Raw genomic sequence first — 20384 nt, forward strand, 5'->3', positions numbered from 1 at the left:
TGTCCACTAACAGACTTCAGACAAGTTCTCGTCCCTCCCACTTGACTGGCGGAGCTCTTGTCTCACCCCAAAACTCCAGATGCTAAATCTAGTCCTGCAGTTCTCAGTCCTCGTCTTACCCGATCAAAGCAGGTGACAGGGTCAGTCACGTCCTGCTTTCTGCACATCTGGCTTTCAGACACCACTCATTTTTGGTTCTTCTCTCCCCTCATTTCTTCTCCTTCCCCTTTGCTGGTCCCTTCTCCTCTTCTGGCCTTTCAGTGTTGGGGACCCCAGGGATCAGGGTTCAGCCTTCTCTAGCTGTATTCATTCCTCCATGGTCTTTTGGTCTCATATCTTGAAATACATTCAGATTCTGACGACTTCCAAGTTGCTGTCTCCAGCCCATACCCCGCCCCTAAACTCAGGACTCTCACCCACCTCCCACTCACATCTTGCTTTCTTCCCAGCCCCAGCTCCCGATTCGCTCTACCTGCCGGGAAATGACCACTATCTCAGTTGCTTAGGTCAAAACCCTTGCAAAAATGTTCTTGGCCTCTGCCTTTTAACCTTTACCTTCAAAATATATCCATTATCCAGCCAACTCTCTCCACCTCCACTTCCACACCCAGTCCAAGCGACCATCAGATGGACACTGCAGTGGCCTCCCAGAGGGCTGCCTGCCTCCGCCTTCGCCTCCCTCTCCACCCCCTCCCCTATCACAGTCTGGTCTCAAAACAGAAACCAGAGCAATCTTTTTTAAAAGTAAAGTTCGTGTTATGTTACCCATCTGCTCTAAACCCACCTCTGATCTTCTTCCTCATTCTAGTTTGCTCAGTAAAAGCCTGAAATGCTGATCTGACCTGTCCCATTACCTCTCCAGCTCGCCTCTCTACTTGGGCTCACTCTGCTGCAGCTGCTCTGGCCTCCCCCACTTCAGAGCCGATGACCTTGTGCCCCCTCAGATAATCACGGGACCCCCATCAGAGTCAGGGCTCTGCTCAGTGTCCCCAGGGGTGAGACATTCCCTGACCACGACTGTCCGAGCAGCACCCCACCCCAGCCTCTCTGATCCCTGTTGCCCCGCCTTTTCCTGAGAGCACTTGCCATCTGACATCTGTCTACAATTGTTGGCTGTCTGCTCCTTGAAGGCAGAGATTTGGCCTGTTTTATTTATTGCTTTATTTATAGAGCCTGGCATACAGTAGGTGCCCAGGACATATTTGTGAAATGAATGAAGGAAATTACAAGAAGAAAGGGATGTTTCTTTTCTTTTTTTTTTTTTTTTTTGAGTGAAGGTAGATTTATTCAGAGATACACTGAAAGGCAAGAGAAAGGCCACGAGGTGTGGGGGTTGGGTGCTCAGATTAAAAGTAGGTACACACTCCATAGACAGAATGTGGGCCGTCTCCGAAGAGGGAGAGAGAGGGCAGTGGCCAGAAAGAGGTATTTCTAATTAAAACTTTAATCTTTATCTGTAAGTCCTGATTTGATATCGTCACTTTATGCTTTTTTTGTAGCTAATGTTTTTTGTCTTCTTTGAGGCCGGGGTTTTATATTCTGTGTGGAACAAGAGCCATTCATTCCTGCTTCTTTTTTTTTTTTAAGCAACTTTTTAAATTTACATTTTATATGGGAAATGAGGTACAGTGGGCACGAAACCAGACAGAAAAGCAGTAAATTTTGTAAGGGATCATTACCTAAAAAACTAAAATAATAGTTAATAATGACTGATCCTTATCTGGTTGAGAGTATATGGTTCTTGGAATAGTGCCACTTGGAAGCCTAGGAACCTAAATAATAAAGAGAAGGTTAACGTAGAATGTTTATTTGAACACGCACTGTGCTTTCTTCAGATTCCGGAATATTCAAATTCAGTATTACTGCAGCCAGTTAGTCTCCAGAACATTCCAGCAACACCATCAAACCAGACACTGCCCTCCTTGCCCAGCAATCATCCAGGTATTTGAAACTTCGTATTTTGCATCGAATAAGGAAACTTGTGAGAATAGATAGGTCTGCCGGAGATTTATTGGTAATTGAAAATAGACACACGGAGAGGAAAAATTAAGAGTCCATTTGCATTTTGAAGCCGCATGAGATGAATGCAGGGCAGACGCCCTTACGGGTGACATCAGGTGATTGCAAAAATGCTTGCGTTGCACTGAATATTTTGAGTGCTGAGGTAAATGAACCTTCAGTGGAAATTTGGAAATCTTTTTGTCCTATATAGATTTGCTGTACTTGGAAGCAGCCTTGGACCACCAGTGTGCTTGTTTCTGGTTGTCAGTGTTTGTTAGTTTCTTATGTTTGAAGTCTTTAAGTCATAAAGAGGATAGTAATTGTGTGTATCTCCTTGAAAAGCACAGTGCGTGTTTACTGGTCTTTGTGTTGTCTCTACAGCGATGTCAAAGAACGATCTCCGGCCACCCAATTACTACGAGGTAATGGAATTTGATCCCTTAGCGCCTGCTGTCACTGCAGAGTAAGTCACTTACAAAATGATTATGTTTTGCCTTGGTTCCCTTTGGTAGCAGAGCTAACAGGGCTTGGTTATACATTTCAACTTTATTTAGGTCTTGGCAGAAATCAGTGACCTTATTTAAAAATGACTTACAGGTTTTGTGGAGGCTATTGCTCTTAATGGTCTTGTCACTCTCGGCCTTGAGACTGAAAAATAAAAATGCTGTAGTTTCACATTTAAGAAATAACCAGAACCATCGTGTGCATTAATGCATTCCTGGTAGATGCCTTGGTGGAAAGTCAGGTTCTCTCCAGCTTAAAAGGGCACTGTCCACTGATGAGTGACATAAATACCACATCGATGGGATATTTCACTTGTTCTTTGACTAATGCCAAAAAAAAACTTATATAAGGCCTTGTTTTTCATCTTTACTACCTATGACAACAATGTGCTTAAAATGGATTAGTGTGAAAATTACTTTTTAACTTGAAATCCTTAAAGCAGCATAATTTTATGATTTTGTATTGGTCAAGTTAGAAAGTGGGATATTTCAAAAAAATATCTGGACCTCTGGATTCTTTTGGATATGACCACAGTGCCAGGCCTGCATTTTTACCTGCTAGCAGTAGCTTGGGGCTGCGTAGTAGCTGCCTGTTTGAGATAAGACAGGCTCTGCACCCCACCAGCCCCCCCCCCCCGGCCCCCTGCAACCCTTCATTTGACCTGCCTGGCACGTGTAGGCATTTGAGGTCTTGGCCCTGGTCTAAACCTTCAATGTGTAGTGATCCATTTTGGAATGATTTATGAATAAATGTTGATGGGCTTAGGAGTTCATTCAATATTTTTTCCTAACAGGCTTATGAAATTTTTCTAGGTCATTCTGCTTGGTAAAGCATTACTGAATACGTTAGTGGCTTAAGGAATTAGAAACTGGTTAATCTAGGTGTGCTATCTGGAAACTGAATATTTTTATCAGTTTCCAAATAAAATTTGGAGTTTATATCCAAATAAAAATTGGAAAAGTTTATTCTATTCTGGTTAATTAGGAGATTGTTGTAAGCAGATGAGGTAGTGCGATGGATATTAAAGGTAAGAGAGACAGTAAGGAGCTGGAGAGGTGTCTTTGGACTTCTCTTCCACTGTGGGTCTTACTTCCTAGCGGGTAGGGTGTCTCAGTTCCTTTGAAAGTTCCATGAAATCCAAAGAATGTCTTCCTAAGGAAAAGCACAAAATCTTACAGAAAAGTTCTGAGATTTTCCACATCACTGTTGTCCATGAACCCCAGGTTAAGAATTTCTACTCTAGCAGAACAAGAGTATAGTAGTTATGAATATACATATACGTACATATGATTCATTCACTTGACAAATGCACTGAACACTGTGCAAAGGACAAAGCTTGGTGCCTAATTGATCACGCTGAACCTCACGGGGGTTAAATCTAGTATGGAGGCAGAAATAAATCAGCAGGCAAACGTGTACTTACATGTTATATTAATAACGATAGAAAAGAATATGTTGACCGTGTGTAACGGGAGGAACTGATTTAAATGTGGGTTAGAGAAAGCTTGACAAAGTGACATTAAGGTTAAAACCTGCAATTTTCAGTCAGGTGACAAGTTTGGGAATCACTGTTGTAGACCCAGGGAACTACTTATGGAGAGACTCTCTGTAGAGGGAGAGTTTGGGCACATTCAAGGAAATGGAAAAGCCATGAGCAAAGAGAGCAACAGGGAACCTATTACCAGGTATGGAAATTGCAATTTGGAAACAAAAAGAAGGGAGTGCACAACTGTGATGGCTATCACTGAAGACAGACAAGGACAAAACTAGATAATGGATCGAGTTAACAGGGAATCATTGGTGATTTTAGTAAAAGCATTTTGGCAGATTGATGGGGACAGAGCCAAATTTCAGTGCGTTGAAAAGAAAGAGACGAAGTAGACAGTGAGTGCGCAGGTAACAGTAGAAACTGAAACATGAAGGGATTGTGGAAGGTGGTCTGGCAGCTGGAGGCTTACTGAGGTGGTTATGTAGACATGGGATGAAGGACTGTACTGTTTCATAAAATAGGAGCTGCTGGAACGTCTTGGCTCCTGAGGGGTAGGACTTAGTAAAGAAAGAGAAGTTGAAGAGTCAGAAAGGGAGATAACTAAACGAGTGAAGTGTTTGAGAAGCCAGGTGGAGACAGAATAGACAGGGTCACTGAAGTAGATGATGGGACAGATGAAAACAGACTTGAAGACTGGTGATGGGAACACAAGGAAATTTCCTTACGAAGGCATTTAATTTATGAAGATGTGAGGTTTCTGAGAGGGGACAGGATCAGAGATTTGAGGTGAGTGAAGGAGGTTGAAACGGTTTTGTGGAAAATGAGAGACAAGACTTACTAGAGAAACATTAAAATTTCTGGACAATGCTTGGGCCTCTTGTAGTTGGTGATCATGCCTTCATCGTGCCATGATTTTTATGAGTTTTTTTTTCCTTGTCCATGTTTTGTTGTATTATGTATATTAGTGTTGTATTTGGAGATGTAGGTATTTTTTAGCTACAGACATATGTAAGACAAATATAAAGAACTAAATGAAAGTTGTCATAGAAAAATTGCTATATACAAAGGACAGAGATGATAGTTATATACTAAAGGTAGCTCAGGAGTTTGGACTGTAATAATGTAAGTTAAATAAGCCAGAATATTAATATTTTTTAAATGTTTTGAAGTCAGGAGAAGCTGAACAATTTTTGCTTTTTTTTTAAGCAGAAAGCAAACTGTCCAAATTTGAGCCATATTTCTCATTAAATTACAAGTAAAATGGTTATATAAAGATATACATTTATAAGCTACATGGGAATTGCAGCATTAGGTTTAAGAAGGCTATAATGTAAGTTTGTTTTTATTCACTGATACAGCCTGAACACCTGAGACAGCACCATATTTTCAGTTAAGGTGTTGGCAGTTAAAAGCCAGAATAGTACACTGAAGTTGATATGTAACCCTTTTGCCATGATGGCTTGTTTGTTTCAGAGCTATTTATGAAGACATTGATGTCCATCACCATAAAGGAGCTCAAAGTCACAGTGACTGCTGAGGTAAAGACTTCCATTTACACACCTTACATTCCACATGACTTCAGTGTACGTATCACTTTCTACATTTAGTATTTACATTTTGTAAGGGCCATCTCAGTCTGACACTTTGGGTAAAATATCACACAGTTTCCTCTGAATCACTCAAATTGTAATGAACCGTTGTTCACTAATGAAGCACACTCTTTGTGACCATGTTAGCTAAAAATTACAAACCTTGGGAGTGCAGAAGCTGTTCCTGGTCTAGAAATGTTCATGCTAATAAAAACAGATGATCAGTGAAAACTCCTTAGCACTAGAATCAGCTTTGTCTTTTAATGTGCAGTTAATACCTGCTAATTGGGACTGACAGAGCCCATTCATTGTTAGTCTAGATGGGTCTGGCTTCTACTGCTTTATTGATCACTCCATTTTACTAACAAATGCATGGCCAACAGTAGCCCATTAACCTTATTTATTCCCTTTACACCCTCCCCTGTGGAAGAACATTCCCACTTTCCTCTACTAGACTGTGGGTCTCTAGTTATCAAGGAATGGAGAAAGAGAGGAAAGATGGAGATGCTTGACCCTTCTTTTTATTCCAGGGACGTGGATGACCGGCTCAGCAGCTGCATTACAGGTGCCAATTCTCTAAAAGGTAGACTGAGTCCAGCTTTCAGACCCAGAAGACAAGACCTGCCAACACATCAAAACCATGGTGGCACATTTCTCCTCTGCGGTAATGAAGTTTAAACAGAAGAGTAACAGTTCCAGAGTTAACATTTATGGTTCCTGACAGCAGCTCAAGCTTTATCTCAAGAGAACTTGGTTGTAACATACATTCATTTAAAATTTTAGAAGAAAAATGCATGGTATTGAGGCCAACCAGGTTAAGTGTAGCAAATTAGAACTCATCACAAGAGCTAGGTTAAGAGTTAAGAAACATATTTTATTACAAAATAATTGTTAATAGATGAAAGCATAAAATGTGAGAAACAATATTTAAGTCAGGAAGAACACTGAGTGCCTTCATTTAACTAAAGTTGAATGTAAAAGTCAATTTGCACTTCTTTATAAATACTACTCTTGTTTAGAATTATAACTGTAAAAGCCTTGATGATTGTGATTTCATTGTAGTTCAGGTACCCTGAAGAGGTCACTGAACTCTACATCAGGTTGCCTTTAAATATGATTCTTCCTAATACTAAATGTTCTCTTTTTTTTTCTTTTTGGAAGAAAGACTACTGGAAAACATTCAGTTATGTCATAAATTACAGTGACAAATAAATTACAATTGAAACAATTTAATACATTTTTTTTTTTTTCAGGGAAGAATTTCTAATGTCAGTAAACCTTCACAATCCGACACTTATATTTTAACATTCAGGGACTTGGAACTGTAGTAACAAGAAATGCTAGAAGCCTAGTGGATATATTTATGCATTTTATTTAACTTTCATGGTACCAAAATTTCAAAGTAATTATTCAGTACTCTGAATGTAAAATAGCCCTAAATCTTAAAGGAAAAATACAGTGAAATTTGAAATCAGAATGTAATCTTTGTCCATTTTGAGCTTTTAAAATAGTGAATATTCATAATGAAAGTAGTAACCCACTATTTTAGAAATAAAAAAAATTCATTGCTACAAATATGAAGTGCTACTAATTTGAAAGAGAACCAGTGAATCAAGCTGAATCATCAGTCCACACCAACGTATTTGACAAACAATGCAGTTTCTTTTAATACAGTAATACATTCTAAGTAGTGTAAATTAGTTGGGGAAAAAAACAGAACCATCAGTACATAATACTTAAAATAGAAGGCTTCAAGTTATTGTAACTATTTCTCCCTGAGAAGACAAGTTACATGATTTTTCAAAAATCACAAATTTGAAGCAGGACTTGCTGCTGACTTCAGTTATAGCCTGGGACCGGCAATTTATGCCCCTCCTTTGCCTCAAAAAAAGTATAAGAAAGAGTGATGAGATCAACATTCACCATTCTTGGATCTTCAGCAAATTCAGGATCAATGTAGAAAAACACTGGCATATCTACTTCCTCTTGTGGATTGAGCCTTTGTTCTTCAAAGCAGAAGCACTAGGATTCATAGAAGGAATCATTTATTAATTTCTCTACTCTAAAAACTACTAATTCATCTCATTTGCTTTAATAACCATACTATTAATTATCATCTAAGTTCTGTGATAGATAACAGTGTCTTTTCATCTCAGATTGAGTTTTGCTTTAAGGATTGAGACTCAGCAAATTCTTCTGATCTTAAAAGCAGATATCAAAGTTTGGCTCTCAACCTCTGCATAGCTATTATAAGCAATGAAAAAACAGTTTGAAGTTCAGAAGAAATGAACTTTTCAAAAATCAGTACCTACTAAAAAAACACTGCAGGAAATTTAGTAACAAACCATCCTATGTACTTTTATCACATTGTATCATCTGCATTAAGTTGTACCTGTATTTTATTGAAATACTGTCCAGCTTCAAATGGTACAATATTGTATGTAGAAATTCCGATTACTGGTTTGTCAGTAGGATTCTTAGCTTTATAAAACGCCAGTGCAGTCTCTCCTGGCACTACCTGTATTAAGGAAAATAGACATTATCAACACTTTGTATCTCACACACAGCTCTTCATTTCCCTCCTAAATTAGTCATATTACTTTACCTTCAGACCATAACACCTAATCTAATGTTAAGGGTCAGCAAAATAAATTGTGAAAACTACCCAAGAACATCTGATTTTCAGATGTTACTTGCATATGTCAATGAAGAACCGATGCCCTATTATGCATACTTAGTTACAGATTGTCCTCTTGTATGTCTGAAGTCTTCAAGTAATAGTCTGCAAATGAAGTTATTTATATTATGCATACTTAGTTACAGATTGTCCTCTTGTATGTCTGAAGTCTTCAAGTAATAGTCTGCAAATGAAGTTATTTAAAATGTGTCCAAGAACAAGCCAAGCCTAACTTCTTAATACTTATCCCTGAATATCATACAATTAACTAAAGATTCTTTTTAGAAAAGATTACCAACCTTCAACTTAGGTTACAACCAGAGTAAATTAAATGTGTAACGAGACTCAAACTCTGATTGAATAGAATTTTTATTTAACCAAAAAAACACTAATTTTTTTTTTTGAGAGAATAGCAGATGAAATAAATTGCAAGGCTTTAAAATAGTCAATTTCCAAAGGATGCTCTGTCACATGTACCAATTTAGCCACTAATTCCTTGTACACTACTATGTGATTGGAACTATTATTCAGAACCATAATCTATAAAACTCTCCATCACTTAAGAGATTCAGATCCAGTCAGGATTACTAAACTGGGGAAGCACTAATATAAGAGTTTTCCAATAAGAGTTATAGTTAAGCTTTTCTGGCTATTCCTTGGTTTATGAGATTACTTCAGTTAAACCCTCTGGGAGTCCATTAGTCAAGATTTTAGGAAACTTTCAAGGTGTATAGTCTTTCTGAAGTAGAACATGAGTAGTATGATTACTTCAAAGATCCTCAAAAATTACAATTTTTTTAAGGGACAGGGATACTTTTGATGTCAAGTAGTAAAGTAGTTTTCACTGTAGCTAATGATGTGACCAGAGACTTCTTAGTGAACTCTTTATATAATTCTAATAAAAACATGCCATTTTTTTCCATTGTTCCAAACTATGGAACAATGACTTTTACTATAATGCCATGTAACTTAAAAGTTAAATTCTCTTCTGTTACATTAGGTGTAAAAGCACTGTCAAAGAGCAGCCTGTTGGAATAAAAAAATTACAGTAATGGAATCTGTATTTTGACATTAAGTTTAAATGAGTGTTTCCTAAATTGTGAAAACAGTTAAGTGATGAAAGAAATTATACACTGAAAAAAGTAATCTTCTAAAAAGTGCTTTAATCACTTACGTATATTTCTGTTTGCTGAGGTCTGAAGTTCCACTGGAGACTTGCGTGCACATCTGCATTAAAGGTGACTTTAATGATGCGATCCTTAACAGGTACCATGTGTTCAATCTGGTCTGATGCATGACCTGCTACTGCTGACCCTCCAAGTCCAGTAGTCTAGGAAGAGATGTTAAAACGTAATAGGCTGAACAATAGTACAACAGTTTTAGTTTATCGAAGGAAACAAAACTTTTAAAACAATTTTACTTTAACAATCCAGTAGGAGCCAAGTTTATATACTATCACGGACCATTTCCTATGAATGTGTCAATGGTTTGACCACTTTTTGGGTGTCAAGGGCCTATCTTTGTAATCACTTGCTTATCGGGCATGGTCGAAATGAATCCTTTGGAAGAGAGAGTGGACTCTCCACTAATAATAGAGCTCAGAATTTTTAGATGAACTTTTCATTAAACATACTAATAATATCAACTACTATTAATAGAAATAAAATTTACCCACAACCCTGTCATTTCAATAAAACTATTTTATTCCATTTTCCACGTTCCTGTCCTGGTCCTTTTCCACATCACAACTTTTAGAGCACAGATTAGTTTCTAGCTTCACTTCTACAGTCTGCTTTCCTCAAGCATCGTAAGTACTTTTCCATGTTGGTAAATGTTTTCGTAAATTTTTTTTTTCTGTATGTTTTTGTATAGTACAGCTTTTGTACAGGTATCACCAGTCACTCAGAAAACCTGACCTCTTTGGACACTGAATCAACTAATCATGAGGCGTCAGGATAATCTGTGTCTGACACTTCTTGCCTATCTTCATTGCCATTAATTATTTCCTTATCAGAGACGCTTAAAAAAAATCCTTACTTCAAGGGTCATCATTCTTCTGATACTTGAGGTTGCCAGAATTCTGGTCTCCGGATAATTAATCTGTTACTATACTAGGAAAAAAATACCAAATTTAAGTCTAGGGAAGACTCCCAGCAAAAATAGCATTCCTATCTTAGCTTGTTACACAAGTCAACTAGCTTCACTCAACTGCAATGCGATATTATCAAATTACATTATAGCCCTAGAAGATGCATCAGACAGCAAGCCTTCATTTATCCTTTTTAATAGATAATTATTTTCTGCTCAATAGAGCTGAGTTTTAAGATACAGTGCTCAAGTTTTAAGATACAACTTTTTCCTGAAGACTCTGAGTCACTTGAATAAAGATTCCTTAATGTTTTCTTTCTGACAGGCAGTCTTGGAATATAGATTCGTCAAATTTGTTGTGTGTTGATTTTGAGAAATTAAACAAGAATAGAAAAGGGCATTGAAAAGAAAATGTCCTGTGCTCCAGCCTAGTTCTGTCACTAGCTCCAAAAACTAAATAAATCATACTTTCTTTGGGCTACACTTTCCATGCTTGTAAAATGAGCTCAGTGTATTAAGTGGTTTATATAATCCCTTATTTTGGGCTCTAAAGTTCTGTGATCCCAAAAGTGAAAGGGATGCTCTTTTGGAAATGTCACTATTGAACATCCAACTGTGATTTCAGTTTAGGATTACAAATTACAATTGTTTTTACTTTCCTGCCCTGCACTTTCATACACAGGCACAAAATACTGTCATTCACTTCAGTTTGGGGCAGGGTTTCTCAGTCTTGGCACTCATGACATTTTGGTTAGGATAATTCTGTTTTTTGGGAGGGCGTGGGGGGTGGGCCTGTCCTCTGCACTGTTGGATATTCAGCAGACTCCCTAGCCTCTACCCAGGTTATGACAACATAAAATGTCTTCATACATCATTAAATATTCTCTGAAGAATAAAATCAACCACCTGCCTCCCCAGCCCCTCAGTGGTTTGGGGAGATCTACACTTGCTGTTTTAGATTCAGTTCTGCTTATAACTGGTGGTTTGGGGATTCATGTTTGGTCCAGGTTGGCCCTTGATGAAAATTCACTCACATTCTATGCTCATCCTCCAGAAATCAAGCTTCTGCACATTCCCACATAAATGCTGATATTAAGAGACGGAAAAGAAAAAAAGTCCTCTAGCTTTCTGCTGTTTTCAGACATTATTGAAAATAAAGGCAAAAGTTAATATCCGTAAGAACAGGGGAAGTAAGTCAGGCCTTACCAATAGTGGCAGGAAAAAGCAGTTAACCAGTGATTCCCAAATTCTTCTGCTCACTGGGATTTTCAAAAATTATTAATGCCTGACTCCCACTCCAAGACCTTCCAATTTAATTGGTTAGGGATGTGACCTGAGTGTCAGAATTTTGAAAAGCTTTCCAGGTGACTCCCATTTACAACAAAGTTTGGAAATCACTCTCACTCACTCACTGAATGAACCCAATGTGTAGCTCTCATTTGTATTTAAACAGAAATTCCTGGTCTCCACCCAGGTCTCCTAATCAGAATCTCTGGGGTAAGGGAGCACTGACATATTTATTTAAGAAGCTCCATCAGTGATATTAATGCCCAGACAAAGCAGCAAACCACTGCTTAAGAACTTAGGAGAATACACATGAAATAGATGAAGTGTGCCTGTGTCCGTGGTTCTCCAACATTAGTCTGCATCAAAATCTGCTGGAGGACTTATTAAAATGCAGATTGCTGGGCCCTACCCCCACAGTTTTTGATTCAATAGTTGCGGAGTTGGACCCAACAATTTGCACTCAAGTTCGCCTCCCAGGTAATGGTGCCACTGCTCGGCTGGGGGGACTGCACTGGAACACCTGATCTAAAAGGAAGCCCAAGCTAAGCACATTACAGCTCCGTATTAACGAGGAAGTTCTAATTCATGCTAGTTTGTACAGATAAAAAGCTACTCCTAGTTTAAATACAAGGAGTAAGTAAGCATACTCCCCTTTCCAGAGTTAACCTTTGCACTGAAACCATATGTGGTTCAAAGGATGAATGTACTAACATATATTACACTTTAACAAGCAGGACGTGTGCGGGCAGCAGGAGGGTAAGGCAGATTGCTGGATGTGGAGTACAGGCTGCAGACCTTCTCCCGCGACGTAGCTGAGATTAGGAACTTCACTCGACAGAACGGTATAAGCACGACCACTACCACGGCTCGGGTTCTACTGGCAGCTTTGTCACTAACTTCTCTGGTGACCTTGGGCGAGTAAGTCACCTATTAAGGCCTGTTTCCTATTTGGTGGGTAATCTCGGACATCCCTCCGACACGACACCGGGGAGCACCGCTGTCCAGGGATCTGCCTGCCCTGCACCTCCGCCCCTCCCAGTGGACAGCGCCGGCCCTACCTGGCAGTAGAGCCGATAAAGGGGCACGGCGGCGTAGGACGCCCCCAGCATGCCCACGGCGGCCGCGGCCACGTACGTGAGAACTGTCCTGTTCCGCCGCCGCCAGTCCTCCTCCTGCGAGCGAGTGAAGGGGTTCGTGCTCTTCGGCCGCCGCGGCGGCTGCACGGCCGGGCTCGGGCGCCTCCACGTCCCGAGCCGCCTCAGACCGCTCTCAGCACCGCCCGTCCCGCTGCCTCGCGGCCTGAGGCACGGCTCTACCCTCTCCGCAGGCCTGGCCGGGGACCCCAGGTGCCGCCAGCGCCAGCCACACAAAGCGACCCGCCTCCATCCCGAACACCAGAGCCCTTCCATAGCGCCCGGAAAGAACGCCCGCCTGTCAGGGGCGAGAGGCCAGATCTCGCGAGGCCTGCTCTGTCTCGCGATCTCTGGGTTGAGCCTGCCGCTGCCTTGGCTACCAAGCTCCTCAGGTGGAGGCATCTGCAGTCGGGCTACGGAGGCCGGGTGGCCGGGTCGCGGGTAAGTTCGCGTTTTGCCTTATGACTGTTCCTCCCACTTTGCTTCCCTGCAGTCCCTGTCTAACTTACTTTCCGGGAAACGCCTCGCTCTCCTCCGCGTGCAGGCCCATCATCACATGGGATTGTGTCCTCGTTCCCAACCTCCAGCAGCCTTTGTCTCGCCCTAGCGGCCCCCCGCGGCCGCTGTCCCGCGGACTGGGGCGCTCTGGCCGCAGTGCCGCTATGACTGCTCAGGGATCACCTCTCCCAGGAAGCCCTCCTGTGTTAACGGCGGCCCCCTCGAACACTCACACATCCACAATTTCTCAGTCCCTGGGAATCGGCTTCTACCGCTCTGACGTCCCTTAGCCGCATACCCAGAGAAACTTAACCAGTTCTGGGGTGGGAGAGACGTTGTCAGATTTTTTGAGAGAGTAGTGACCAGGACATGAGGATCAACTTGGGACGGATGGAAGGAAATGGAGATGTTCATCTTGGAATAGAAACGCATGGGGAATATAATAGCTTTCTTCAGTTCCCCCGCAGGACGAACCAGAACCTGAGTTGGGGGAAGGGCTTAGCCGATTTTTGCCATAATTTAAGGAAGTTCTTTCTAGGAGCTGGAAAGTAGTAGTGAAGAGCTCCGATTCTGAGGCCACGCGGGTTGTATTCATACCCCGGGTCCTCTCTATGGCCTTGTGTCCTTAGGCCAGTTTTTGACCTCTTTAAGACTCAGCGGCCTTACTCAGAAAATGGGAGTCATAACAGTAAATGAGAATATGCGTGTAAAGTGATTTTCAGTGTAAAAATTTGGTGAACATTAGGTTTTTATTTCAGATGTCCAGAGCAGGTATAATTGTCCCCACTTTATGGATGAGGGAACTGAAATCCTGAGAAGTTAAATGACTTCAAGTCATTGAACATTTATGTATCGAACTGTCCTGTGGGCCCGACATTGTTCAACCTACTGGGACTGCAGCACAGAGAAAGTCAAGCAAGATCACTTCTGTGATGGAGTGTGTCTTTTCTATTGAGGGACTCAGGAGCTAATCAAGTAACAGATACATAAATAAGGGGATTTCAGATAGCAGTCCGTACAGTGTGAGTGAAAATCCGTGAGGAGGGGAAGTAAAATAAGGTCTTTCTGAGGATGTGACATTTGAGCCTGGTCCTGAGTGACGATAGGGAGCAGCCTACACTGTGCCAGTTCCAAGTTGTGCAAAGACCTATAGGCAAGAAAGAACTACATACCATCGAAGGACAAAAAGGAGGCCAGTATGTTCCTAGCATTGTGAGCAGGGAGGAAGGTGGTAGGAGGTGGGTCAGAGCAGGTACACGGGGGCCAGATAATACAGAGCCTTTTAAGCCATGTCCAAGAGTTTGTAGTTTATTCTAAAAGTAATAGGAAGCTTTTAGAGAGTTTGAAGCATACCAGTGATACCTGATTCACATTTTTTTAAAGTATTGGTTATGGTGTAGAGAATGGATTAGAGGGAAGGGAGCAAAAAAGAAAACAGAACAGTTAGGAGGCACTTGGAGTAGACGAGGTGAGTGATGGTGGTCACCTTGAGTGAGTAATTGATTAACTTGTGGTCACTGGGCCAGAAAATTACAAAGCCAAAAAATCGAAGTATCTTCTGACTCTTCTACTTGGGCACAAAAATTCCGAGATTCTGTGGTTCTACAAATTTACTCCTGTTTTATGAGAATGTTTGAAAATCTTTTTCATCTATATCTACCTTAGTTCTTATACCAGGTTGTCATCCCTTTCAGGGTAAGATATGTCATATTTAAAATTTCTTATAGCATAGACTCAAACCCCACGTAAATGTTAATGTCGCAAAACATTCCCTTTGACCATTCTTTTCTTCCACACAACCCTTTCATGTAGCAACAGGTAGCAGTATAAATATGTCAATAATAGTGTCTTTGTCTTGGACTCTGTCGTTCTGTTTTGTTTTGTAATTGCAAATGAAACCACGCCTTTCCAAGGTACGGTCATCTCAAGAGCAGTAAAGCAGCGTTGGCTGCCCTTCTTGTGAGCCTGAGTGTGTTTGTGGTGTTGCATAAGTCACTACGATAACTAATGCTAAATAATGGGTTCCACCATGAATGGAATGGGAGCACCTCAGGCAAGGCTAGTACAACCCTGTTCTGCAGGTAGAGGTGTTGATTACAAACTGAAAACATCAGGGCTGAACTGACTTTTCAGACTTGACACCTTTAATTTGTAATAGCATTTTTTAGCATTAAACAATTAAACCTTGTGAACCCTTTCTAGTTAGCTATGATCATGTCCAATCTTACCTAATAAGTGAAATAGGTTTTTTTTTTATATATAAGCCAGTTTGAGGGGTGATGGGTGAGTAAAATGGGTGAAGATGGGAAAAGAAGGAAAAAATGAAAAAAAAACCAAAACAATTTGGTTGTCACACAATGTTTTCTTATCTGATTATTGGTTTCCAGGCTTTCTGAAGACTTAAGGATTATAAAGATGTATTGCTTTTAAAATTTGACTTGTAATTACATTTTTTAGTATTTTTAATGCATAACATAAGTTAAGGACCTTGCATCGTAAATCTTAATATGTTAGGCACTGGGCTGTATTTCTTAGCTGGCTGCCTAATAAAGCTGTTAAATCCACTTGGCAATATGATGTACTTAGTTATTCCAGCAGCACTAACAGTACTAAAACCTGTTTATTTGGAGGTATTTATTACAATACTTCCTTGTTCCTAAAAGAGGAAGAGTAATGCATCTGAGCAAATAGTAAGGACAAATGAATTGTAGTTTGCATGAGAATAGACTGGATAGTCACTGTTTTCCAATTAGTGCAAAAGAGTGCATGAAGTTGCCTCAGTAGGTCTTGATATCCTAATTTTTTTATTTCCCAGCAGCTTCCTTTAAACCACACGTTTGAGAGGCTTGTCTGTTTAAAAGATCTTGAATAAGTTTATATGATTGACAGATAAGGTGAAATGAAAACAGAAATCATTCATCAGTAGAAGGCATTTATTTTTTTCAACTAACATTTATCAAGATCAGGGCCAGCTTCATGGGTATGTGGCCTGTGCAGTCAGTCACACAAGGCCCTGCTCTTAAAAGGGCCCCTCACTTAGTTGGACCCTGTACTTGGTTTAATATTCGCTGTCACTATCTTGAAATTCTTAATAACTTTTTTAACAGGGAGCCTTGCATTTTTCATTTTGTACTGCTCACCTCCCAACACATACCCATATATTATATCCCAAATGAACTGATTGACATTCTGACACAATTCAGGCTGAGGCACAGTCAGCCTGCCTAGAATAAGCAGAAATTAAAGGTAAGAGAAAAGGCAAAAGGCAAATTCATGTCTCCTGAGAATAGTCAGGTTGTATGAAATAAGATCAAGGGAAAATTCATACTCCTTACCGTGAGCCCTAAGACTAGATAATCTGGACCCTGCCTACTGCTCTAATTTCATCTCCTCTCCCCAGCCACACTTTTTTTGTTGTTGTTGTTCTGTAAACATCCCAAATTTTTTTGCTGCCTTGAGACCTGTTCTCTGCCAGGAACACTTGGCCCCCTCAGTTTTTCTCCTGGCTGACCTGTTACTCGGATCTTAGCTGGAACTCCACTGCCTAGTCTAAGTTAGCTCTCCTCTGTCCAGTACCATATGATCATATGACCTTTAAGGATCTGAACTCTAGTTCACGTTGTTTCCTTTTTTCTTCTTGTTCTCCCAACACTAGTATGTAAATGCTATAAACAAAGAGGCCTTGGCTTGTTTGGCATAATAGCATAAGCACTTAACACAGTGTGAGCACACGGTTGTACTGAGTCAAGGACCAGCGAGCAGGAGGCAGTCAGGTAATCTAGGGAAACTTGTGAGAGCAGTGAGCTGCTGCTCTGATGATCTGGTTTCCAGAAGCCTAGGACTCCTTCTTTGAAGCAGTTTACTGTTATTTCCTATGGGGCTGGGCTCTGGGTTACAAGTCGATGCTATTCTTCCGCCTCCAAGACAAACGAGTAGCATTCCTAAACTTGAATTCTTGAAAGAAAACGATGCACCACCCAGGGGAATATTGCCTTTGGGTACATGATAAAGGAGATAGTAAAATAACCCTCCGACGGATCTTTTACATCTTGATTTCTTGAAACTTACATGTCATTGTGAAAAAGATCAATTAAAGTCTAGCCCAGGGAAGGAGTCATTCCTGATTTTTACCAATGTTCTTAAACAACCCTAGGATAATATAAATAATGCTATCTCAAAGAATTTCTGCTGTCATAAGGTGTACAAGTTGTCACAGTTTCTAAAAGCTACTATTTGTGTGTGTGTTTCTTCAATTATATTACTGAAGCTATAGGTCTAAGTTTACAACAAGCAATATTTACATTTTTAATATTAGTTCCAGTGAATTTATAAGTAGCAGAATTTCTAATTTGTCAGTCACAGAATCCAGGCAGATAATTTATTGAGTAGCCAGCACCATCATGCCCTCCTCCCTTGAAACTGACATAGGAAAAAAACAAATAGGGGGCGAGAGGTGGGCCACGTCCCAGGTCTCTGTTGAGTCCCTGGGATGTGCCCTGCCAAGTGTGGGTCCTTGGCTTCGCAAAGGAAAGAATTCAAGAGCAAGCCACAGTTGAGTGAAGTTAGATTTACTTAGATACATACTACACAGGGTGTAGGCTGTTTCAGAAGGTGAGAGAAAGGCCACAAGATGTGGGAGTTAAGTGCGCAGGTTAAAGTAAAAGTAGATACACACTCCATAGACAGAGTGCGAGCTGTCTCCAAAGACATGGGAGCAAGAGGCAGCAAGGCACGGTGTTGCCAGTTTTTATGGGCTTGGTATCTTCACATGCCAGTAAGTGGGAGGATCATTCCAGCTACCCTGGGGAAAGGGGCTGGGATTCCCAGGAATTGGGCCACAGCCCACTCTGACCCTTTATGGTTAGCCTTGAACCGGTCATGGCACCAGTGAGCATGTTATTTATCATGTTAATATATTACAATAAGTGTATAATGAAGCTCAAGGTCTACTGGAAGTCAGATCTCCTGCCATCATGATCCTCAAGGCCTACTGGGAGTTGAATCTTCCACCATTTTGGTATTAATTCGTGTGTCATTCTCTGAATGGCTGTGCCCTGCCTCCTTTCCTGTCTCAAAATGACCTTAATATAAAATTTCACTACATAAGCACTTTCTTTCCCTTCCTCTAATTCCTCCCAAATGACCCCACTGCAGACTACCCCATCTCATTTATGGACCAGACTGAAATGTGTTCATGCACATTTTATAAAGGAACTCCTCCCCTCAAAAACACTGGGGAAGCTTGTAATTTAGGAAGCCTGGAATAGAAATTTTTGATGCATAGGGCCAAAAAAGAACTTTTAAAGGTCATTTTGTGAAGGATCTTGTCATTCTATATAGGAAGAAACTGAGAAGCAGAATAGTTAAGTGGCTGCTCAAAGTCACATGGCTTCTGGATAGCAGAAATGGAACTTAAACTTGGTTGTCGTAACTTTTAGATCACTCTTTTCCCAATGCGTTGCACTCCTAAACATAAAACCAGTGGCAAAGAGAATTCCAAAGTTTCTTTTTAAACAGACTGCATGGTTAATTTCGGAAGAAATTAACATTAAATACTGTTGGTATGAGTTTCTTTGAAGAGTCATTTCTTTTTAAATATTATTTATTTTATGCTCGCCAATTTGCTTACAAAGGAGTAGTCATAAGACATTATTTAAAGGGGATAGCCAGTTTTCTGTGGCAAACACCAGGTCTATGTTTTCTCTTTCATCTTGATACCTTAGCAAATGAAGATAGAATAACATAAAGGAAAAATGACTTTAAAGGAGAGATAACTAGAAGGAACCAATCTTAAATGCTAGCTGCTGAGAAGGGATACTCAAACCTAATAACTGTTTTAAATATGTTTTAAATATTTTTCTTTTATTATCAAAATAATATATCAAAGTATATATCCTCATTGTGAAGCATTCAGAAAATAAAGAATAAAGAAGAAAATTTAAAATAACATTAAATAAAAGATAACTAATTCTGTCTTAATGCTTACATTTTAGTGTATATTTTTCCATAAATGTGATTTCAAAAGATGAAATTATTCAATATATTTTGTTTTAACCCAGCTACTGTTTTTTACCTAGTAATATATTGGGAACTTCTTTCCAAATCAGCTAACATGAAGGAACAGATCTGCATGATCATTTTTGATGACCGTGTAGTTTCATTATACGTGAGTATACTGTTAGGTATCTCACCAGCTACCACTTTTTACATGTTTAGGTGGTTTCTGAAGTTTCGTCATCATTAACTAATCTGTGATGATGTCCGTGAACTGTTGTTGGATCACCGCTTGCCACCCATAGCGTTGTGAAGGGACACGGTGTCCTGCTTCTATAGACCAACTGGATTGGATTTCCCACCTTTCCTGATGTCCTGTCTCCCCAAGTGCCCTCAGTAGGATGTTTTTGCTCTCTCACTTTTCCTAATCCACTTTTCTTACTGTTCATAATTGTTTATTAAGTGTGCCAAAGTTTTACTTTCGGGGGAAGGATATTTTACAGGTACTAAAAGCCATACCTACCTAACTTCCTTAGATAATTTCTGACCTCAGCCAAATCCTCCTGTTTGAACGTAAAATCAAGGAAAGCCCTACATGTCCTAATTGCTCTATCTGGATCCTGGTTACTTTATGTAGTGTGTGAACCTGAAAAAACAGATCTCTACTTCATGCCCTTGGAGGGGCTAACAGTGAGTTCTCTCTCCTAAGAAAAAGCCTCCTTTGAGTGCCTTTTTTTTTTTTCCTTTTTTTCCCCTCTCTAATAACATAAGCTCTCATACTCAATAGTGAACTAAAGATCCCCAATCACTTGACTGAAAATATCTGATGAGTCCTCAGAGACAGTTAGATGTATGTGATGTCATTAGCTTCTGACAAAGTACCTTTCTCCTGAGCTTTTTAAAATGGTGATGATGATAATAATGGAGTAGGAGGAGGAAGATAGGAGAGGAGGAGGGCAGAGGGGAGAGACCAGTATTAGCCAGAAAATATCTCCTCCGCTGTTACCACACCTTGTCCTTTGTCCCCTTCCTTCTGGTAATCTTTTCACTTTAGAGGAACAAATAAAAGACATTAGTGTTACTTGGCAACATAGCTTGTTAACAGCTTTGAAGTAGGGTGGGAG

At 40.2% G+C, this 20384-nt stretch overlaps 3 protein-coding genes across 6 annotated transcripts in view; 2 read left to right on the forward strand and 1 right to left on the reverse strand.

The window, feature by feature from the left end:
• The window catches only part of TOM1L1 (target of myb1 like 1 membrane trafficking protein), a 50071-nt gene extending 43255 nt beyond the window's left edge, over positions 1–6816 (forward strand). For both annotated transcript variants that reach the window (XR_004141859.2, XM_031468107.2), the window contains 4 exons: positions 1836–1941; positions 2383–2464; positions 5468–5532; positions 6114–6816. Coding sequence is in view for 1 of the 2 variants with exons in the window: in XM_031468107.2 (XP_031323967.2) it covers positions 1836–1941; positions 2383–2464; positions 5468–5531 (252 nt within the window). In the remaining variant the exon portion in view is untranslated. The remainder of the gene's footprint in view (positions 1–1835; positions 1942–2382; positions 2465–5467; positions 5533–6113) is intronic.
• Positions 6437–13128, reverse strand: LOC105097781 (cytochrome c oxidase assembly protein COX11, mitochondrial). The gene is made up of 4 exons (XM_010990370.3): positions 12694–13128; positions 9435–9590; positions 7976–8101; positions 6437–7605 (listed from the first exon to the last, which is right to left on the reverse strand). The coding sequence occupies exons 1-4, from the start codon at positions 13042–13044 to the stop codon at positions 7423–7425; spliced, it is 816 nt and encodes a 271-aa protein (XP_010988672.2). The 5' UTR covers positions 13045–13128; the 3' UTR covers positions 6437–7422.
• Positions 13102–20384, forward strand: part of STXBP4 (syntaxin binding protein 4) — a 167106-nt gene continuing 159823 nt past the window's right edge. For 2 of the 3 annotated variants that reach the window (XM_064494946.1, XM_064494947.1), the window contains exon 1: positions 13102–13209. The gene's annotated coding sequence lies outside the window, so the exon portion shown is untranslated. The remainder of the gene's footprint in view (positions 13210–20384) is intronic. The other variant, XM_010990369.3, reaches the window with a different exon arrangement.

This window comes from Camelus dromedarius, chromosome 16 (assembly GCF_036321535.1).
Source record: "Camelus dromedarius isolate mCamDro1 chromosome 16, mCamDro1.pat, whole genome shotgun sequence".
NCBI lineage: Eukaryota > Metazoa > Chordata > Mammalia > Artiodactyla > Camelidae > Camelus > Camelus dromedarius.